The sequence below is a fragment of the Hyla sarda genome, chromosome 1 (assembly GCF_029499605.1).
Source record: "Hyla sarda isolate aHylSar1 chromosome 1, aHylSar1.hap1, whole genome shotgun sequence".
NCBI classification, from domain to species: Eukaryota; Metazoa; Chordata; class Amphibia; order Anura; family Hylidae; genus Hyla; species Hyla sarda.
In genome coordinates, this window is record NC_079189.1 from 237,172,926 (window position 1) to 237,197,469 (window position 24,544).

The 24,544-nt window shown below is 39.6% G+C and overlaps 1 protein-coding gene across 7 annotated transcripts in view; it reads left to right on the forward strand.

Annotated features, from left to right (window-relative positions):
* PSD3 (pleckstrin and Sec7 domain containing 3) overlaps nt 1-24,544 on the forward strand; it is a 574,055-nt gene that overhangs the window by 302,410 nt on the left and 247,101 nt on the right. For 5 of the 7 annotated variants that reach the window (XM_056569241.1, XM_056569246.1, XM_056569244.1 and 2 more), the window contains one exon: nt 21,654-21,744. In XM_056569241.1, coding sequence (XP_056425216.1) covers nt 21,654-21,744 — 91 coding nt within the window. The remainder of the gene's footprint in view (nt 1-21,653; nt 21,745-24,544) is intronic. The other 2 variants (XM_056569232.1, XM_056569238.1) reach the window with 1 other exon arrangement.

Here is a 24,544-nt window from a genome sequence, read left to right on the forward strand (position 1 = left end):
TTGCTATAGATATCTAAAGCTAATTGCTGGATATACAAAAATGACATTATAGATATGTAGAACAAATACTCACAGATATACTGAATGACTTCCAACTGCACTGGAGAGGGCAGCCATATACAACTCCAGTGCAACTATATGCTTCTCGCATAATGTGCTAGTCCAGCCTCATATGTAGATCACCAGGCTAACTACATGCTAACTCCCTATATATTATACTCAATTCTGCCACCCCCAGCTTCCTCCTCTGTCTTGCTCCTTCTTTCTTCTGGTTCTTTTCCCTTTTCTTCATTCCTTTATGCCTCTTCCTGAACCTTTGGGGGATGTGGCCACCTGCTGGCTAATTTAGAAAAGATGTGACATAAGTCCTGAGCTTGCAGGGTGGGGTATTTGTTGGGCCCCATTTACAAGACAGAATGTTTTTTTAGCGGCTAGACACTACTCGTGTTGCAGACTCTGGCAGAACAAGCCGGAGCTAGGATTGCTCTGAAATATACCGTCTCTATGGACTGAAATGCATTGAAAGAATTGACATGTTTATGCAGTCCAGTATCTGTCTGGCCATGTCAATGTGGCCTTTGGCATTAAGTGTCATACAGCTTATTTAAATGTAAAGGGAAACAGGCAGCTGGTTCACCCGCACTAAACCCAATACACACGGTTATAGTGCGGATCAACAGAAATAAAATGATGTTTTACTTTTACCTAGCATTACTGCCTCCTTCCCCTCTGCTCCAATATGCCCATCCACCTTGCATTCAGCAGTGGGGACGGAAGCAGGGAGGCTGGGTATGTCGAGTCCTGTCTCCATTGCGCTAAGCAGGCTATTTACATGTTAGCAATGGAGGCTAACATCGGGTGTATCTCCAGAACCAGCATTACCAATCCATGTGAGTGATACATCATTTTAATCCATTTCACCCACACTGTTACCCTGTAAATTGGGTTTAGTGCGGGGGAACCAACTTTCAGCTTCCCTTTAGGGTCTATTCACACGTACAGTATTCTGTGCAGATTTGATGTGCAGGATTTTCTGCTGCAGATTTCAATATAAACTAGATGATAGGATACAGATTCAAATCCTGTGCATCAAATCTGCGCAAGATACTGTACGTGTGAATAGACCCTTAAAGGGGTACTCCGGTGGAAAACATTTTTTTTTTAAATCAACTGGTGCCAGAAAGTTAAACAGATTTGTAAATTACTTCTATTAAAAAAATCTTAATCCTTCCAGTACTTATCAGATGCTGTATGCTCCACAGGAAGTTCTTTTCTTTTTGAACTTCCTCTCTGTCTGGCCACAGTGCTCTCTGCTGACACCTCTGTCCATGTCAGGAACTGTCCAGAGCAGGAGCAAAACCCCATAGCAAACCTCTCCTGCTGATGACAGTTACTGACATGGACAGAGGTGTCGGCAGAGAGCACTGTGTTCAGACAGAAAATAAATTCAAAAAGAAAAGAACTTAAGCTGATAAGTACTGGAAGGATTCAGATTTTTTAATAGAAGTAATTTATTTAATCTGTTTAACTTTCTGGCACCAGTTGATTACATTTTTTTTTCCATCGGAGTACCCCTTTAAGGAGAAAGGAAAGTAACTGTTTAGCTAAATAGAAAGAAAAGTTGATGGAATCACAATTACATCATTGTTGAAAACACTGCAGTCTACCTATAAAAAATGAAGAAGCCCTGTTCTTTGCCCCTCTGCTTCGCTTCCTGTTCTTTACGTATGGTGAAACCTCTCTGAGGAGACCACACAAAACTGAAGCTAGTTATCTGGTATGAGCACTTTGAAGAACCTGTGTCATATATTTAAGTCATTTTCTGCTGTAGACCCCTTTCTACTTATTTTCCCAATCTAGTGCTTCCATTTGTAATGCTCCATGTGTTGTATGCCACACAGCCTTATCAAGTTGTTTCAGTGACCACTTTATGCTCTGGATTTTTTTTTAAGAACGCTCTGTGCCACATTCAAAATTAAATAGCAGAATTCAAGTATCTGTGACATAGCATGGAGGTGTCATGTTTGTTTGCATGTTGTGCGGCATTGTTTAACTTTCCCCTATTACACAGTAATTACATAAAGGGGTTATCCCCCATGAGGTGATTTTAGTATGTACCTGTCAGACAGTAATGGACATGCTTAGGAAGGATCTGCGCTTGTCTTGGGGCTAAATGGCTATGTTGTGAGATTACCATAACACTGTGGCTAGCTTTTTGTGAACTGTTATTTCCTGTTTGACTTTTCTTTTTTTGACTACAAATCCCACAATTCCATTTTCCTCCCTCCCACACATCAGCCACCCCACCCATTGAAACATAAATGAGCTGCATCCATTCAAAGACCTGTAGTTTTCAATCAGGGTGCCAACAGCTGTTGCATTAGTTGCAGATTGATCTCTCCCACCAAGCGATCCCTCCACCCATTGAAGCAGACAGGCTCCCTGTCATCAGCTGACTAGTGAGTCAGGTCTCGGCCGCATTGAACCTGGGAAAAATCCGAGACAACAGTCATTTTGTATGCTGTTAAAAATAAATATTGGGGTGAAAATCACAGAAGAATTGTGAGAAAACCATCACACACAGGTACAGACACTATATTATGAACTACACTGACTTTACAGCCTCTGTAGCGTAGTCAAATTTAAAAAAATCCTGGAATACCCCTTTAAGGTTTTCCCTTTAGGAAAAGTTGTCAGCAGTTTTTACCATCAATTATTGTTTGACATCCTTTTGGGGGACTTCTGTTCCCACTACAGAGATAATGTTCCTTAGCTGCCAGTATATTTTTTAGTCTTTAGATATTATAGGCAGAGTTAGAACACCAGCCAGTGCAATTTCCTGCATTCTACGGTAATGGCATTCTGTACCAGAAGTGTAGGAGATGCACTATTTATGCTATTCATCTCATTCTCTTTCTAGGCATTATGTCTTGTTAGCTATGCCAGCTCATGGCAGCTGTCTGTTTAGGCCAATTTGTTTATCTGCATGGTAGGGAAGCCACTCGGAGCACTTATTAATCCCAAGGTGCAGATGATTGTAGGAAGGTGTAAGATGATTAAGGTGGTAACCTGCTGTCAGAGAAGGGGCTCCAGCTACCATTATCCGGCCTGAGGTTCATTATTCATAAGTTCTGGAAAGGCTATTGAGCAAACGTATTCTTCTATATACAGCTGCTGCAGTAAATATGGATGGATATACTCTGAAGTCATTATTACCAGTCATTTTATGGACATGTAGTATCTCTTACCATCTATGTTCATAGTCATATTTCCTATTTTTCCATTGTTGACCACTTGAGGGCAGCAATGCTCTGTAGTTAGGTAAAAAAGAAAAGCATTAAAAACCTGCTCCTTTTTTAAAGGTATTCTTAAAATGAATTTATGCTTTTTTTTTTGTAGACACTTAGCTCATAAACATAGTACTTGAGAATGTGCTCCTAAGCTATATACCATACATCTATACAAGAGTAATGTATGACTACAGAATATACTTTTATTATGATGTGCATCTGGGCTGATAATGTTTTTGCATAGTAGGAGACCAGTTTTCAATGCCATGCTTGCAGTGGTTATACATTTTTATTTGTCCTTTGATAGGATTATATAAGGATCAGGCAGGGTGATACCTACTTTTGTTATCAGGGTTAATTTTTGCAGAGGCCTGGGAGCATGCATTGTAATAATTGATTTTAGGTTGTTGAATGCACATCAATTACAGTAGGTAGTGAGAATGCAGGTTATCTATTAATCTTAAAACAGCTTAAATTGCCTGCCCTTTAAAGGTCAATACTGTTTATTAAATTGGGTATAAATAAAACGACTACTGTATATTATTAATCAACACTGTAATTATAGGAGCATTACAATACTTGGCTTCGTGCCCCACTGCCTACAAAGGTATATACGTAGAGATGTGTGTCCCTATGTACGTGCCTGCTGATCTATAGAAAAGGAGTTAAAAAAGGAATGCTATTTGCAGATTGTTCTTCTTTATTTTTTTTTTGTTCCTGCGATTGTAGGTCCCACAAAAGGATGGAATAGTATTCAATGTTGAATAAGCACATTTGAAAATAAGCATAACTACTGCAAAAGGGAAAAAAATTGTGAATTTATCATCAATTGTCATAGACAGACGGGGCCCAGATTACTGGTTGCTCGTCTCTTCTTTTTACAATTCCCCTCATTAAAGTATTCCCAGTGTTATAAAATATTTTTAAAATCCTGCATGGTTTTCTTAGAATAAGGGTGGTGACAAGATGATTTTAGTGCTCTTCCTGCTGTTATTGAGCCAATGCATGTCCCCTGCATTGTGCACAGCTATTTCTCATTCTCCCTATTTCGGGGGCAGGAACAGGGCCTGACGTCTTGCCAGTAGTCTACACACTGTCACTTCCTCCCTTAGTTGACTGACCAATAACAGATCAGCCACTACTCCTTACTATTATGCCATAACATAGCACTGGAGAAAGTGCACTGGCTGGACAAGTTGAGTCTGTGTTGGGGAATGGTTTACAGTACACTACTATAGATGTGGAGAGAGAAGCAGATACTGATGCACTGGCTTTGCAAGGTGCTATGTGAGCAGAAATAAAAGAAACAGATGCACAGCAAAAAGAGGTTACACTAAGCACTGAGCTGTGGCTATTAATCCTGACAAGGTAAAGTGACATAGTTTGTAAGGCAAAAAAAAAAAAGATATATCCATCCAGTTCAGCCTATGAGCCTATAGTGTTCTGTCTAGTAACATATATTGTTGATCTAAAGAAAGTAAAAACAAAAAGGGAGAGCTGAGTACATTCAGCAGGCTGCACTGTGTACATACAGTAGTAAGAACACATGAGACAGTTGCCCAGAACTTTTTTTTAACTTTCAGGCACAGACTTACAGATCACATTCACACAGTCTAGGCCCTCTCCTGCACAAAGCACTAAACACCGCTCCCTTTTCCTGTGTTCTCTCTTGGTGTCTCTCCTACTAGAGACAGCATTCCCCCAGCAACAGGCAGTGACATGAGAAATGAATCACCTATTGACCAAGACATTAGGGCTTTTTTTCTGGGGTAAGGAGTCAGTTTTGGTAAATAAAATGATTTACAAATATGTTACAGATCACATAGGCTTTCACATTTTAAACACATGCATGCTGAGCTATAAATTCATGTGTATGGTTGGACCAGGAGAGATAAGTAATCTTAGATATCAATAGCTTTCCATGACAAATACCAAACAACCACTTATAAAGAGAAATATCCTTATCCATTAGAATGGGAAGGCCACATTTTCATAATATATTTTTTCTAACTGTATATACTGCTTGTGGGTGGTTCTTGTGTCGATTTTGACCACAGACAACATTTGCATGGAGTTTGTACATTCTCCCAGTGTTTGTATGGGTTTCTTCTGGTGCCTCCGATTTATTTTCACCGAATTCGATTTCACCGAATCTCCATGTGTTTGATAGCTTGCGCCACATTGCAGACAAAGATAATCTGAAAGGGGGCAGTCTTTGTACAGTGTTGCTGATACGTTGCCAATATATTAGCAACATGAAAAAAATCAATAAATATTAAAACTAGAAAAGACTAAATAACAATGGCTCTGTGATAAAGCCAATACAAAACAGGTTAGGATCACAGATGAACTAACAAACAGTTGTAATAGGAAATGACATGTTGTGTGTTCTACTAGTTTCGGAGTTGGCCAACAACTTGAGATATTTACAAGCAGATTGATGTCTAGTTATGGTGGTATAAATTCAATATAACTTGTAATTTATTGGTTTAAGGATATGCTCCAGATCCCACATAATACCTACTAAACCTTGTCTCCTTATTTCTTGCAGTTAAAATTCGTCTTTCATGTGTTAGACGTGCTGATAATTATATCCCATAGGGCACTTTGTGTGCTGTTCATGACTAAATAATTTCTAGAACACATCTTTTGATATATAGGTTAAATAACACCTTCTTGTGTCCCAGACACTGTACATAACATTCTTTACTTTCCCCTCCCTTCCCTGCCTCTTGTCCCTTGGCACTGCCTCATGATGCAGTATGGTTGCAGTGCTAGATCTTTTCTCCTTTTTCTTACACAACTAGAGAGAAAATAATTATTTTTTTTCTCACACTATATAGTCCAGTAGTACGCTGAACCAGCAAGTAAAGATATCCTCTTCGTGTGTGCATTACAGCCTGTGCAGGGTTATCATTACAGACTGGTAGACAAGCAAGATATTTTCCTTGCATAGTGAGAAAAGCAGTTTTCAGGACTCTGATCTGACATTGTAAAAAATGCACCAGTTTATATGTCTGTTGTGATGACGTGAACTGAGACTGGATTTCTTCTTTCTGCTGTCCACTCTGGGCTTGTATATCTAGATGTCAGCATCGGCTTATTATTAACAGACTTAATTGTATAGATGCGCCAAAAAAGAAAAAGGCTGTCGGTTAGAATTACACTTAGGAATGATAATCCTAGTTTGCATGACATATAGCAATCTATTACTGAGAACCAACGGACTTTAACCCCCTTCACGACCCAGCCCATTTTCACCTTGAGGACCTGGGCATTTTTTGAACATCTGACCACTATTACTTTAAACATTAATAACTCTGGAATGCTTTTAGTTATCATTCTGATTCCAAGATTTTTTTTTTCCGTGACATATTCTACTTTGTTATTGGTAAAATTTCACTGATATTTGCATCCTTTCTGGGTAAAAAAATCTAAAAAATTCATGAAAACTTTGCATTTTTCTAACTTTGAAACTCTCTGCTTGTAAGGAAAATGGATATTCAAAATAAATTACATATTGATTCACATATACAATATGTCTACTTTATGTTTGCATCATAAAGTTGACATGTTTTTACTTTTGGAAGACCCTAAAAACACTGCACTACACTAACACAAAATAAAATAAAAAGTAAAAAACACTACATATACACATACCCCTACACAGGCCCCCTCCCCAATAAAAATGAAAAACGTCTGGTACGCTACTGTTTTCAAAACAGAGCCTCCAGCTGTTGCAAAACAACAACTCCCAGTATTGCCGGACAGCCATTGACTGTCCAGGCATGCTGGGAGTTTTGCAACAGCTGGAGGCACCCTGTTTGGGAATCACTGACGTTTCTAACTTTGAAACTCTCTGCTTGTAAGGAAAATGGATATTCAAAATAAATTAGATATTGATTCACATATACAATATGTCTACTTTATGTTTGCATCATAAAGTTGACATGTTTTTACTTTTGGAAGACACCAGAGGGCTTCAAAGTTCCGCAGCAATTTTCCAATTTTTCTCAAGATTTTCAAAATCATACTTTTTCAGGGACCAGTTCAGGTTGGAAGTGGATTTTAAGGGTCTTCATTTTAGAAATACCCCATAAATGACCCCATTATAAAAACTGCACCCCCCAAAGTATTCAAAATGACATTCAGTAAGTGTTTTAACCCTTTAGGTGTTTCACAGGAATAGCAGCAAAGTGAAGGAGAAAATTCAAAATCTTAATTTTTTACACTCTCATGTTCTTGTAGACCCAATTTTTGAATTTTTACAAGGGGTAAAGGAGAGAATTCACCCTAAAATTTGTAACCCAATTTCTCTCAAGTAAGTAAATACCTCATATGTGTATGTAAAGTGTTCGGCGGACGCAGTAGAGGGCTCAGAAGGGAAGGAGCGACAATGGGATTTTGGAGTTTGAGTTTTTCTGAAAGGGTTTTTGGAGGGCATGTCCAATTTAGGAAGCCCCCATGGTGCCAGAACAGTGGACCCCCCCACATGTGACCCCATTTTGGAAACTACACCCCTCATGGAATTTAATAAGGTGGTGCAGTGAGCATTTACACCCCACTGGCGTTTGACAGATATTTGAAACTGTGGACTGTGCAAATGAAAAATTTTATTTTTCATTTTCACAGCCCACTTTTCCAAAAATCTGTCATACACCAGTGGGGTGTAAATGCTCACTGCACCCCTTATTAAATTCCATGATGGGTGTAGTTTCCAAAATGGGGTCACACATGGATATTTATTGTTTTGCGTTTATGTCAGAACCACTGTAACAATCAGCCCCTGTGCAAATCACCTCAAATGTACATGGTGCACTCTCCATTTTGGGCCTTGTTGTGCGCCCCCAGAGCACTTTGCGCCCACATATGAGGTATCTCCGTGCTCGGGAGAAATTGCATTACAAATTTCAAGGGTCTTTTTTCCCTTTTACCTCTTGTGAAAATGAAAAGTATGCGGCAACACCAGCATGTCAGTGTAAAAAATTAAATTTTTATACACTAACATGCTGGTGTAGACCCCAACTTCACCTTTTCATAGGGGTTAAAGAAGAAAAAAACACACCAAAATTTGTAAGGCAATTTCTCCCGAGTACGGCGATACCCCATATGTGTCCCAAAACTGTTGCCCTGAAATACGACAGGGCTCCAAAGTGAGAGAGCGCCATGTGCATTTGAGGCCTAAATTTGGGATTTGCATAGGGGTGGACATAAGGGTATTGTACGTCAGTGATTCCCAAACAGGGTGCCTCCAGCTGTTGCAAAACTCCCAGCATGCCTGGACAGTCAATGGCTGTCCGGCAATACTGGGAGTTGTTGTTTTGCAACAGCTGGAGGCTCTGTTTTGAAAACAGTAGCGTACCAGACGTTTTTCATTTTTATTGGGGAGGGGGCCTGTGTAGGGGTATGTGTATATGTAGTGTTTTTTACTTTTTATTTTATTTTGTGTTAGTGTAGTGCAGTGTTTTTAGGGTACAGTCACACGGGCAGAGGTTCACAGCAAGTTTGCTGCTGGGAGTTTGAGCTGCAGTGCAAAATTTGCGCCATCTCAAACTTGCAGCACTCACTGTAAACCTCCGCCCATGTGAGGGGGGGCAAACATCCAGCTGTTGCAAAACTACAACTCCGAGCATGCCCTTTGGCTGGGAGTTGTAGTTTTGCAACAGCTGGATGCACACTGGTTGCGAAACATGGAGTTAGATAACAAACTGGTGTTTCGCAACAAGTGTTCCTTCAGCTGTTGCAAAAACTACAAATCTCAGCATGCAGTGACAGCAGAAGGGCATGCTGGGACTTGTAGTTATGCAACAGCTAGAAGCATACTGCTACAACTCCCAGAATGCCCTTTGGCTGTCCGTGCATGCTGGGGGTTGTAGTTATGCAACAGCTGAAGGCACACTGGTTGCAAAACACTTGAAAGTTTATTACTTAACTTAGTGTTTCCAAACCAGTGTGCCTCCAGCTGTTGCAAAACTACAACTACCAGCATGCATGGTCTGTCAGTGCATGCTGGGAGTTGTAGTCTTGCAACATCTGGAGGTCCACAGTTTGGAGACCACTGTAGAATGGTCTCCAATCTGTGCTCTTCCAGATGTTACAGAACTACAACTCCCAGCATTCCTGGACAGACTGAGCATGCTGAGATTTGTAGTTTTGTAACATCTGGAAGAGCACAGATTGGAGACCATTATACAATGGTCTCCAAACTGTGGACCTCCAGATGTTGCAAAACTGCAACTCCCAGCATGCCCAGAAAGCCAAAGGCTGTCTGGGCATGCTGGGTGTTGCAGTTTTGAAACTCCCAGAGGCAGCGGAGAAATCGCTTTACGGCGATCTCACTGCTGCCAATGAAGATGCCGCACTGCTGCTGGAAACTCACCGCCGGGGACGCACCACCGCCGGGACCGCCTGGAGGACGCCGCTCATTCATTCACTCATTTGTGCATTCAATAAAGAAAGTTTAAAAAAAAACATAACATTTTTCACCTGACCACTACGGTATGTACCACAAGTTACTCAGGAGATATCTGCATTTTATAATATACATTTAAATAGGTATATTGTGAGGATTTAATATATAGTTTAATGCATAGAGTACACTTTTATCTTCATAAACTAGTTCTGCTAAAAGGAGTTGTTTTAAAGGGGTACTCCCCTGGAAAACAATTTTTTTTAATCAACTGGTGCCAGAAATTAAACAGATTTGTAAGTTACTTCTATTTAAAAATCTTAATCCTTCCAGTACTTATCAGCTGCTGCATTCTCCACAGGAAGTTCTTTTATTTATGAATTTCCTTTCTGTCTGACCACAGTGCTCTCTGCTGACACCTCTGTCCATTTTAGGAACTGTCCAGAGCAGTATAGGTTTGCTTTGGGGATTTGCTCCTACACTGGTCAGTTTCTAATATGGACAGAGGTGTCAGCACTGTGATCAGACAGAAAGGAAATTCAAAAAAGAACTTCCTGTGGAGCATACAGCAACTGGTACTTAGGGATCGACCGATTATCGGTATGGCCGATATTATCGGCCGATAATCACGATTTTGGGCATTATCGGTATCGGCAATTACCTTGCCGATAAGCCGATAATGCCCCGTCCCCCGCACCGCCCCCACCGCACCGCGACTGCCCGCCCCCCCCCGACCCGCCGCACCGCGACCACCCCCCCCCCCCGATCCACCGCACCGCGTCGCACCCCCCACCGTAGTGCTGGGCGGTATACCAGTATGAACCGGATACCGTTTTTTTTTTTCTCCCACCGTATGGATTTTTGCCCATACCGCTATACCGGTCGGGCCCCACCCCCACCCTCCGAGTCAATAAAAAAAAATTAAACATACCCGTAATGGGGGTGGTCCGGGCCATCCATCCTTCCTGTAGTGTCCGGCGGCATTCAGGGTGGAGGGTGAACCGTTCCGGGCTGTCCTTCTTCTCCGGGGGTTATCTTCTCCACTCCAGGCAGGCTCCGGCCTAGGACGCTGCATAGACGCCGTGACGTCAGGTGCGTCGCTGCGCACGGGCGTCACTGCGCAGCGGCGTCTATGCTGCGTTACTGCGTCAACTGGTGCCAGAAAGTTAAACAGATTTGTAAATTACTTCTATTAAAAAATATTAATCCTTCCAGTACTTATTAGCTGCTGAATACTACATAGGAAATTCTTTTCTTTTTGGAACACAGAGCTCTCTGCTGAATCACGAGCACATCTCTGTCCATTTTAGGAACTGTCCAGAGTAGGAGAAAATCCCCATAGCAAGCATATGCTGCTCTGGACAGTTCCTAAAATGGACAGAGGTGTCAGCAGAGAGCACTGTGTTCCAAAAAGAAAATAATTTCCACTGTAGTATTCAGCAGCTAATAAGTACTGGAAAGATTAAGATTTTTTAATAGAAGTAATTTACAAATCTGTTTAACTTTCTGGCACCAGTTGATTTAAAAAAAATAAATAAATAAAAAAAGTTTTCCACCAGAGTACGTACCCCTTTAACTTTTTGTCACCAGTTGATTGAAAAAAAAAAAATACCCCTTTAAAGCATTTTACTCTAGCATAGTAAATGGCCCTGCTTATGTAAATATGCCTAACCTAGTGGAGCAACTCTGCCTGGAAATGAAAGGTGCCCCAGCTGTTCAAATCTAAATTTACATCTGTAGTTTGTGATGCTATATGAGCAGTAGTTGTTTCTTCTGGTAAAGTATTCATTCATTGTTATTGTAGAATAGAATGTGATCTTCAGGATAGGCCATCAACATCAGGTCAATGGGGTGGGCACCCCTGCCAATCAACCATGTGAGGGGGTCTGCAGATGTGCCTGCCTTACTCATTGTGATAGATTACAGCCTTTTTCCTTCCAAAAGCTCTTTTTAAAGCTCAGAGCAAGTACAACTAAAAGCACCTACAAGACACAAGCTGGGGAGGCAAAGCCGACATAGCTGGAGAGATATGCCAAACTGCTGCAGAGACTATAATCCATTATTGCCCTTATGCTTGGATGTCCTTTTTTTAGTCAGAATTTAGTCAGAAACATTTCTCTGACCTCGATGGTCAAACACTTTCTGGGTTAAGTTGAAAACAAGTAAACAATTCCTCTTCCAGACAAAATTGTCTGACAGTGTAAACTTTAATTCCTTGTGTAAATTTATTGTACATGTATTTTCGCTTTACATCCTTCCAGCTTTAACAAAAAATTTTTCTATTTTTTAATATTGGCCATGTGGCAGTTTTTCTTTTATCTCTGTGGCATTACAACGGCACTAGCTTTGGAACTACTGCTGAGCACCAGTACCTACTGGTGACATCTACATCTGCTTTTATCACTGGGTCAGAATGCTGCTCTGATTGGCTATTGGGCATAATAACTACAGATCGATTCACCATCATTCACAAGGAGGCCTAGAGGCTTGATTTCCATTACAGTAAGAATAGAAAATATATTTAAACTACAAGCAACTAGACCAGAAGTAAAAAATTAATAATCATGTAACTGCTACATGTATACATAGACACACGAACCTGGAGTGATTTAAAGGGAACCTGTCACATTATATTAAAAAGCAAGAAGAGCTGTGCAGACTGATATGCAGTGGGAAAATGGTCAATGCAAATTTGAATGTGATCTATTTAAGTCTCTGCTCATTCTTAGAAATCCAGTGGGTGGCCCTACCTTAGGATTGACAGCCATGTCTGTATGCATGCTTGTGTAGGGAAAGTGTCAATCATTGCGTGAGACCCCCTCTGTACTTAATGTTTCACATGATTGGCAGTCTGGCACCTTAGAGCCTCCTCTTGGTGATGAAAAGTTTTAGGGTAATAGAAACCCCCCATTATTATCATTTCTCTATGGCAGTAGTGGACTGCAGGTGCTCTTAGAGGGTGAGCACTTGGGATAAAAAAGAGCATCCTCTGTTCAGTCTGTCCAGTTTTTCAATTGACATTCTGTAATTCAGACAGCGTTTAACATTCATTTGGAAGAGCTTGGAAAAAGTATATACTATTTCTATGCACACAAAGTTCTTTGTTCAAACTATTAGTAGGAAGGAATATTTCTTTTTCTTTTGTTTGGTATTAACTTTTACTTTTTGCTGTAACTTTATGGAATTCTAATCAATATTTTAATTTATCCTGGCATGTAGGTATTTTATGCGTCAGTGCATCCACAGGAGGTATACATGGTGAACTTTAACCTTCTACAGATTATTTTACTCCTCTCCTTCCCTCAATATTCACTGTACACCTTCTCCTTTCACCCATCAATTGAGTCTCTTCCCTTAATTATTAATGCCCACTCTTCTTCCCCTACATGCACTTGACCTTGGGTCATGCACTTTTAATTCACACACTTGTACTCTTGTGTCGTATTCACAAATATATCTTGTTTCAGTAGACAGGAGTGTTTATGTGCAGGTTTGTATTACATTTTACAAGAATCTGATCATGAATTTTTGGCATAGTGTTGTATAGTCCTGCTCTTAAATATAAAATGTCTCAAGGTATCGTCAGTTAGATTGGGGGGTTATTAGGGGGACTGGACCTACTGATTGATTTGACAAAATAATTGTATCTTTAGAGATGTAAATACATTTTTGCCCTTAAACATTGCACAGTAATAAAAAATTTTTATTTGTCAGCAAACAATGGTGTCAATTAAATGACCTTAGTGGATCCAGTGTTTCTTATTGAAAAAAATGAGAATTTTCTTGTTGCAAAGACTCAGCTGCTATCCAACAGGTTTAATTATAGGCATCTTGAGAACACCAGTCATGCAGCAATAACAAAACAAATCATCAAGATGCCTTCTAAAGCAACTTGGTCGGCCTGTTGTGAGAGAAAATAATTAGTGATTACCTGGAAAAAAATGGCACACTCGATGCTTTAAGAAGAAGATGAGGCAGCATTCCCCCGTGGCCTTCACCAAAATAAAGATTGCAGAGTGAATCCACCTCTAGGTCATCCCTCAAATACTTAACACTTTATGATGTACTACTCTCCATAATTCTTAGTTAGCTTGTGTATATGTAATACAATAGTATGTAGGAATTGAGGTATCATCTTCTTATTCTGGAACAGGGCTTGTCCTTGGTATGACCTTGATAATTTTACATTAGAAGACATTACAAATAAAGAACAGCCTTCCATCACAGTCTCATGGTTGTCCAGCAAAAAGGAATTGTCTACAAATATGCCCAAAAAACCCTACAACTGTGTATATTTTCCGTGCTCTGCCACTGTCTCTGGTATCGCTGCTCTGTTCTCCATGGCTCTCCTCTTCCTGGTCCTCGATGCATGGATGGTTGATGTATTCGGCCCTGCATAGAATGAAGACTGCCGGTGAGACTGGAGCTGGGGATCAATATGTCACATTGGTCCCCATCACTGCCGCTCAACCAGGGATTGGCAGTTTGATGTATACAAAAAGGAAGGTTGCAGCAGTCTTGGTCATAAAATTGATGCTTTTAGATCACTTTTTGATCAAAACGTGTCCCCCATCCACCACACGGAAGTGCCTCTTGTCGGATGGGACCCTAACAAGCTTAATCCACTCCATCCAGTCAGGGCATATGGCCTTTGACTGCGTGACATGTAGGATCCACTATCAATTTCCTTATTACATGTGTTCTTTATTTTTAAAAAGTGGAGAAAGCCTCTGCGAGACATCTCCTCTAGTGACAACCTATTTTCCCAAAAACAAAAATATAGGGCATCTTGAAATGCAGCATTCCCAAATGTTCTCTCTCTACCGACAACTGCCTTTGGGGGAGGGTTTATATACATTAGAGGGTTACCAATCCCACAAAAATCAGTGGATATGGCCAGCTTAAATCTACTTTACAGTTTAACTTAAATGCAATGAATAGTTAGTTGAGTTTTAAGCAGGGTCACTATAGAGTACTCAGTGAATCTTCAGAAATCTCTCTTTCTGAGGCTAAGTTTCCACTTGTTTTTTTTCTGGCAGTTTTTGGAAAACTGCCACTGCAGTTTTTGAGCCAAAGCCAGAAGTGTATTCAAAAGGAATGGGAAATATAAAGGAAGGACTTACACTTCTCCTCCCTTATGGATCCACTTCTGACTTTGGCTCAAAAACTGTTGAGGCAGTTTTCCAAAAACTGCCAGAAAAAAAAACAAGTGGAAACTTAGCCTTATTGGTGGTTTAGTAGCTTTCAGTCTAGAATTGTTCTCTCCATTATTAAAGGAGGCTTGTTCTCCTTGCACTAATACACTATGGCAGCCATGGTTTAACCCCTTCCCGACCAATGACATACATGTACGTACGCACACAACGATCGCTCCTATCAGCTAGTCAAATCTGACTAGCTGATGGCAGCATTTCGCACAGAAAATTCCTAAGCAGTGCAGTGTGTGTGTCCCGATCACAGGGATTGGGACATTCACACTGCTCTGCTAGGAGTCTCCAGTGTCCCTTACCTGTCCCCCCCTTCCCCCGGTGTCTCTTACCCGTCCTGAGCTGCCGACACTTTTTTTTGTAAAGGAGCAGTTTTGTTGTACAACAGCACCCCTAGTGTCCTAAACCTGTTACTGCATGTTTTGTGCACTAGACATTAGGGGGTAGCTGTTGTACAGAAGTAAAAAAAATAAATAAAATAAAGTAATAACTAAATGTATGTATGTATATATATATATATATATATATATAGGGGAATATGCAAAGCAGCTCATTACATCACATTTTCAGGTAATGTTCCCTGGTATCAGCTTAGCTCCTGTTAAGGAATATAAAAAGCTGATCGGGATTTTATGCCAAGCCAGACTACTCCCCAAAAGGGAAGTTTCTACCCATCTGCAGACAGCTGTTTCGTGGTTTTTGCCACTCGTCAGTACAGAGCAGGGTGATCTGGCTTGGCTGGGGTAAGAGGCCTGAGAGCAGCTAAAGGGGCTGAGTATTTACCTCAGGGCGAGGCCAAGCCAGATTACTCCCCAAAAGGGAAGTAGTCGCCTCTGAGCACTCCACTGTCCAAGTCCTCCGTGTCCGAGCCGTGACCCGAGATGAGAGCAGGAGTACCTGGACTATAGCGGTGAGTGTAGGGCACCTTTGTCCTTTGTTTATTACTATTCTGTGATTGTTGTTTTCACTGTCCTAGCACCTCCGCTGCCAGGGTTGGGTTTCCATATCTGCGGGACGCCATTTCCATCTTGTGATTTAAGGTACCGGTGCCACTACCTTTTCCTTTGTTACTATTAGATTTTCAATTATGTTGAGGTCAAGAGATTGTGAAGGCCATGGCAAAACCTTCAGTTTACACCTCTTGATGTAATCCCCGTGGATTTTGAGGTGTGTTTAGGATCATTATCCATTTGTAGAAGCCACCCTCTCTTTAACTTCAGCTTTTTCACAGATGGCATCAAGTTAGCATCCAAAATTTGCTGAAATTTTATTGAATCTATTTTTCCTTCTACTCGTGAGATGCTCCCTGTGCCACTGGCTGCCATACAACCCCAAAGCATGATTGATCCACCCCCATGCTTAACAGTTGGACAGAGGTTCTTTTCATTAAATTCTGTTCCCCTTCTTCTCCAAATGTACCTTTGCTCATTCCGGCCAAAAAGTTCAATTTTAACCTCATCGTTCCACATAACTTGTTTCCAAAATGCATCAGGCTTGTCTATATGTTCATTTGCAAAGTTCAAACGCTGATTTTTGTGGTGAGGATGTAGAAGAGGTTTTCTTCTGATGACTCTTCCATGAAGACCATATTTGTCCAAGTATCTCTTTATAGTGGAATAGTGTACCACAACTCCATTGTCTGACAGATCTTTCTGGAGGGATTGTGCAGTCAAACGTGGGTTTTGAATAGTTTTTCTCACAATCCTGCGAGCTGTTCTATCTGATATTTTTCTTGGTCTTCCAGATGTTGCTTTAACTTCCACTGTTCCTGATGACTGCCATTTCTTAATTACATTCTGAACAGAGGATATTGACATCTGAAAACATTTTGCTATCTTCTTATAGCCTTCTCCAGCTTTGTGAGCGTCAACTATTTTCTGTTTCAGATTTCTAGACAACTGCTTAGAAGAACCCATGGTGCTGATTGTTGGGGCAAGGTCAGATGAGTCTGGGCATTTAAAACTTTTGAGATTGACATCACCTGATCTTCCCAGATGATGATTGAGAACAATCCATGACACTGGCAGGTCTCAGCTTTGCAAAGGGGGCAGTGCATGCTATAAATTCAGCAGGGTGCCCAAACTTTAGCAGATGACATTTTTTGTTTTCTGTTATTTTGAAAGTGCAAATGATGGAAATAAAATCTAACATTTGTTGACCTGTTATAAAAATGTCTAATCTGTAATTTGATGCCTTTTGGAAATTTTTCCATCTTTCCTTGGTTTCTTTATGCAAATTAATACAAATTTTTACCTGGGGTGCCCAAACTTTTGATCCCGACTGTGTGTATATATATATATATATGTATATAAATCATATATTCAAAATTTTATTGTCCCCCCCCCCCCAAAAAAAAATGTGATTTTAAACTTTTGTAGAAAATTATAAAAAAATCCTCATAATAATGTAAGCCTTCTAATGTCATAAAAAAGTTAAGGAATGTTTAACAAATGATGCCAACATAAAGTAGACATGTTGTGGATGTAAATTAATAACTAAATTTATTTGGCATGACTATTTCTCTTACAAGTAGAGAGTTTCAAAACCTAGAGAAATTAAAATTTAGAAAATTTTTCACAATATTATTGGAGATTTTCACAAAAATTGCTTCATATATCAACACAAATTTACCGCTAATATAAATTACAATATGTCTCAAAAAAACTATCTCTGTATCACTTTGCCAGGTAAAAGCAGTTCAAAGTTATTACCACTTAAAGAGACACACGTCAGATTTGAAAAAACAGACTGGGTCATAAAGGGGTTTAAGAATGAGGTATCACTCCTATTATTCACAATTTTGTTTCAGCCCTCATATAGGCAGTACTTCCCAGCTGCAGTCTGATCATAGATGTGGTGTAATGGATAGAAATAGAACAGCCAAGCAACCAGCACTGAAGAAAATACCTGCTAATAGAGCATCACTTAGTTTTCATATATTTTCACAAGCCGGAATTCTGTGAAGTTTGTTGCTAGGAACAAAGCAACCCTTACACTACTGGCAATACATGTGTCAGTTTGCCTGCAATTTGTTCCATATTATTCACTTGCTAGTCATGGCATGAAGTTATCAGTGTTTAGGATGATAGTTGCAGATATTTATATGCATTGCTGAACATGTAATTTAAATTAATATATTATATACCAATAAATGATAAGCTGCTGGGAAATAGCTTTTCAAAATCTAATACAAGGTCAAAAATGTAGTCATATGAACATAATGGCAATGGATTCCTAAGTTCTATTTGTGTGTATGCTGAGTTTTACTAAAATGGCAGTCCCTTGTCCCATGAAAAACCTGGTCCATCGATGTGTTACCAGGGGTCCCAGCAGACAGAACAATGTCGATCAAGTGATTGCCTTCAATTGAAAAAGGGTTGGTTCTATTATACAACTGATCTGATTTGGGACAAATATGTAATACTGAAGGTTGACAGTTTGCAGTACAGTGTGACACCGATCCAATTTCAGTTCCATATGTAAAAATCCACAATCACAGATTCTGCTGAGAAAATGTCAGTATGTCTTTGTACATCATCTTTCCCTTTAGGCTTCAATGTCCTCTCTTGCAGCTCCTACTAAAGATAAGAAGAAAAATGTAAGAAAATAAAATGATATGGAACATCAGTAAGGCTTCTTTCACACTACAAAATCTTCCCGTTTTTAAACATCCGTTTAAAGTTCCGTCTGAAAATCAGCTGAAAACGGCAGTAATAAAATCCGTACGTTAGAAAATCCCATTATAGTCTATGGGATTTTCTAATAGCCGTTTGAACCCGTTATAGTCCGTTACTGATAACTGATTACTGATTATTTTGTGACAGAAGATAGTTTTCAGCTGGTTTTCAGATGGAACTTCAAACGGATGTTTAAAAATGGAAAATGTTGTAGTGTGAAAGAAGCCTAAGACTTTGAATGTATAGAACTGAAAAATGCAATGTATAACAGGGTTTTGTGTTGTCTTTTTTATGTTCAAAATAATTTAACTGTTATTGTTTAGTTCATGATACAACCCTTTTATTTCAGGAAGAAAGCTACTATGTCCTTTTTAGACATAAGCCTTATTTTGTATAGCATGTTTTAAAGTAGACTAAATGTTTTAGGGACAATCAATACATAGGCCTGAGGAAGGTCTAATATAAGGGCCTCAGAACAGTCTATTAAATTTAAATGATAGATTCCCTTTAAGACATCTATGGAATATTCATAGGATATGTGATAAATGTCTTAAAGGGGTCCCCTTGGCCCCTGCCTTTTGAAGTAGCTGCTATGGATGGGCAGATGTGCCATCTCTCCATTCATAGTGTACACTTAGGTAGTGTGATGGTTGTGAGACCTCCATTTTGAAGATAGGTGCCAGTCCTAGAAGTGGGACCTGCATTCATCAGACATTTATGGCATATCCTGTAAATATGTCGTGAATTCTTAAAGGTAAATTCTGCTTTCATTTGGTCTATAGTTTGGCCTCTAACATGAAAACAGAATTCCAGTGCATGCAGTACAGTACTAAGCACAGAATAAGAAGGAATTTGGTTCTGTGGTACAACTGATCTGATTCTGGACAAATATGTAATACTGAAGGTTGACAGTTTGCAGTACAGTGTGATCCAATTTCAGTTCCATATGTAAAAATCCACAATCGCAGATTCTGCTGAGAAAATGTCAGTATGTCTTTGTACATCATCTTTCCCTTTAGGCTTCAATGTCCTCTATTGCAGCTCCTACTAAAGATACGAAGTAAAATTTAAGAAAAAATAATAATATGGAAAGTATAGAACTGAAAAATGCAATATATAGCAGGGTTTTGTTGTCTTTTTTATGTGCAAAATAATTTGACTGTTATTATGTAGGTAACATTGTAAATTATTAGATTTCAACAAGGCATATAAATCTGTGTGGATTATTGAACTCTGCTTTGACATGCATTTTAACTGTGACTATAAATAAGCATAATGGCTATGTGAATTACTATTGACTAAATTCATGAAGGAAATGTGAGCTGTTCTTCATCATAGTAGGGGATGTTCTTTCTGGGTATCCGGTGCATCTAACATAGCGAGCTCTTTTACTATGTTACCAGATAGCTCTTAGAACATGTATACATTATACGCTTCAAGACAGTATTACAGTAATAACTGTAATGACTTAATCATGCATATTCATTTGTTGTGTCCTTACTCACTCCACATAGGCAGTTATAACACCATATAGTATGTGGCCCTTAGTGATTTAGTATAATGTATAGGGAGAACTGGGGTATTGTTTTATTGATACATCAAAAGCTTTCTTATAGGTAGCTTTAAAGACTCATTTAGGATTCAGAATGACTTTATTTCATCACTCTTGATGAATGTTCTTTCCTAACAGATATGTTTTGCCAAGCATAGCATTTTGGCACATGTCATAGAACTGAAGTGTATGTAATGATTTATTACAGGCTATGGTTTGATTAGTCAAGGCCAGGTCATCTGTCTTGTTCACTAGGAAACCACCATCTTAAAGAAAGTTGTGATTGTAATTTAAAAGAATGTCATGGCACTGAGAAATCTCAAACTAAAGGGGGGAGAGAACACTCGGTTTCAATATCCAACTAGATGAACCAAAATGTCCTAGTTTATCCAATCATGAGCTTTTATCTCAGATTAGAATACAGTGAAACCTCCCTGAAAACTACCTCATTGAGAAGACCATTCCCTTATCTAAACCAGATTTCGCATCATAGATTTTCAGTCCACCATACATTATATATATTGATAATTTTTTTAAGAGAAGACCACTTTTCATTCCAATTTTGGTGGCTCTTCTCAAAGAGGTTTACACTGTACAATATCAGGACCTTAGCTGTAGTATCAGATGACATGATCCCTTTGTTAACACTTAGTGTCCTGTATCTGTCATCTCACAGAAAAAAAACAATGCTTATATATGTTACTCACTAGGTTGAACAGATGCTTTACATGTCTTTTTTAATGTGTTTAGCTTCTGTATTTGGCTTACGGATACCTCTGTACTGCTGCTGGCATCCACTGCTCAGGAAAGTGGAGTGTTCAAGCCAAGCGCTGAGCCCACCCTCACCCACCATGCATTCACTTCTTCCATGAGTCTGCTGTGCTGGATCTCTTCACCCAATCACTTCAGGCTGCTCTGTAACTCCCTCCTATCTGTTTTCAGACAGAAGTCTGATAAACAGGACCAGGGGTGCTAGTCTCACCCTCACTTACTGGACTTTGTCCCAACCTGTGCTTTGGCTACAGCATCATCTTTGTCCTAGCTGGACAGGCTCTACTATCACAGATAGTAATGATATAGTGATACATCAAAGAGCCTACTGAAAGAATTTCACATAATTTTTTGCTCCACTAAAACATAACATTTAATCAAGTTTTATTTAAAAAATAAAAATCACTCCAGCACCTTAATGTGCACTTGGAAAAACAAACAAAAATGAATAAAGATATTAGAAGTTAGTGTATGTAAGTAAGGAATGTCGGACCCAGCAAAGAAGGCACCAGCTCATTGTCCCCTTTTATCTGTTTTGAGTCAGTATCTGTGCTTGTCTCACATCTCCTAACTTCATATAGATATTTAATGTCATTGAAACTCACAACAGTATGCAAAAGTACTATTTGGCTATCCATTTCATAGTATCTGTCTGTATCATTGGTTCAGCCGCATGGCAGGTTTCTGCCTTCATTAATTTGGGTACAAGGAAATATATCATTGTAATGATTGACCTTCCATTTTTCAGAATATTGGAAAGAAGATGAGCTGTCAGGAATTCATTGCCAATCTTCAAGGGGTGAATGAAGGCACAGATTTCCCACGGGGGCTTCTTAAGGTCAGTCCTACTATTGCAGAATGTCCCATTTTAGCACTGTAATGTCACTACGCCATCATATCCTCATCATATGCTTTTTGATATCAGCTTTCTAATCTCATGTCAGACTTGCAGTTTGTACCTATATTTCTGTGTTTGTTAGATTTATGCAAGATTCACGATGGGCAAAGGACTTGTAGTCTTAAGCTACTTTCATAAATATACTAGCAAAGTGCCTAAAGTATTTGTGAAAATCCTATTTATGTACCTTTATAATATACTAACCTTGAATTTTGCTCTTATCTTCTACCTCTGATCCTCTACTCAAGTAGTTTTTTGTGTAATGGCGTGCCATCTGTAGTGACACATCATCTCGCATGACCGGTGTACCAAATGAATGAAGTTACTATTGGTAAAATATTACTTTTTTATTTTAGGACTGTATTGTGCATACAACAGGTTTTTTTTTTTGTTTTGTTTTTTTTATAACAAATAAATAATAGCAATATCTACTTTTGTGTCAGTTTTGGAAAGGCACCGTTTAGTCATCCACAAACATCCCATCTAGCTGCATGTCAATGTATATATTCCACTCTACTGCTGGAGTTAATTTCCATAGAGGTTGGAAGTCCCTGGTGGTAAATGACCACTACCTCTTGACAGGTTCAATCTCTTTACAATCCACCAGACCATCTTCTAGTTAGTAGTTGACAGTGCATCTACTAGCACTATAAAGTGTGAAATGGATTTGAGGATGATTCCGTCTTTAATCCTCACATATAAAAAAAAAAATGTTTTGAATGTGTTAAAAAAAAAGTAGATTTTTTTTTGTGTGAATATGTTGGGGTTCTTTTCTCAGTGGAAACGTTTAAAGTTATCTCTTTATCTGATAACTAATGCTTGTGAAGCTATGCAGTGATCATATCTGAAGTGTTGCCATTATTGCTGGCTACATTTCAAAACTAGCAAAGATGTTTTAAAAGCCAAACTGAGGATATTAAAAGCATGTTATAAAAGGAAATTAATAGACTTGTGCACTAGAAAAATTTTTGTTTCATTTTTTCGTTTTGGAAAAAAATTTCAGTTCGGTAATATTTTCGGTTTAGATTTTTCGGATACATTCGGTATTCGGGTGTTAGATTTACCGAATGTACCCGAAAAAAATTAAACCTTTTTATTCTGTTTTGGACTTTAGTGATCCTAAAAAATTATGGAGATACCTTTTTTTATAAAAATTTCGTAGGGTACCATGAAAAAATTATAATAAAAAAGATACAGTAGTGATGGAAAAAATTGTATCTAACGAAATGTATCTTTTTTTATTATGAAATGTTTATTCATTTTTAAACAGGGATCAATTTATGTGAGCGGGTAAAGCACTAAATATGTAGCCGACAATAATAATAATGTAGTGTGTGCGTGTTTTTAATTTTTTTAAAACATTTTTTAGGTAGTACTACTACTCCCAGCATGGAACACACTGTTCCATGATGGGAGTAGTAGTTACCTGTACTAATTGACAGATCGCCGGGGTCCCTTGCGATCCTCTTGTATAATGTTTAGATGCGGCGGCCGCTCTTCTATGGTCCCCTGCACTCACGTATATATACACACATATTCATATTTCCCGCAGAGCTGTGATTGGGCAGATGGTTCCAGCCAATCACAGCTCTCTGTGAGAAATAGGAATATGTGTATATATACGGCCGTGCAGGGGACCATAGGAGAGCGGCCGCCGCATCCATACATTATACAGGAGCATTACAGCGGGCATCAGGAGTGATACCCGCAGTGATCTTTCCTTTACTACAAGTACTACTACTCCCAACATGGAGTACACTCTGCTCCATGCTGGGAACTGTAGTACCTGCATTAATAGACAGATCGCAGCGGGTGTCAGAAGTTACACTCGCTGCAATATGTCTATTAATGCAGGTACTACAGCTCCCAGCATGGAGCAGAGTGTGCAGAGTGTACTCCATGTTGGGAGTAGTAGTACCTGCAGTAAGGGACAGATCCCAGCGGATGTCACTCCTCCTGACACCCGCTGCGATCCTCCTTATGTGAATGTCGGGATCAGCTGTTCTCAGGGCTACAGAGCCGGGAGAACAGCTGGTGCTGAGCCGTAGGTATACATCGTATATCTACTGCCCAGCAAGAACTTACAGTGAGCCTGCAATGTGTATACAGTATACACATTGCTGGCTCACTTAACCCCTTGCTAAGCTGTGCGCTATGCGCAAGCCCAGCAAGGAAAGAGTTAACTTACACTGCTGGACAGTGTAGGTTAACCCTTTGGGCGGTATAGACTATATACAGCTATCTATAGATAGCTGTATATAGTGTATACAGAAGACGAAGTCTGCTTACTTCCCTCGAGTACCGGGCAGGTCCGTGTAGCTCTGACCCCTAGTGATGACGTCATTAGGGGGCGGAGCCACAGAAGGGAACTAGGCTAGTTAATCTGAAGCTCTGTTAACATTGTCCGTTTTGTGTAATGTGAACAGACCCTTCTGGCAGGGTCTACCCAGACAGGGAGACTCCAGCTGTTGCTAAACTACAACTCCCAGCATGCCCAGACAGCCAAAGGCTGTCTGGGAATGCTGGGAGTTGTAGTTTTGCACCAATTGGTGGCTCCCTGTTCGGGTAGACATTGCATCATGGGTGCTTTCCCCAGCGGACAGCGCCAAAAATGTCATAACCAATTTTTTGTGTTTTTTTTTCTTCTCGTTTCAGATCCGTGTATGCAGAGGATTACTGCGGATTCGATGGATTACAGCGGATTATTTTTTTTCCTTTTAATAAAATGGTTAACGAAGGC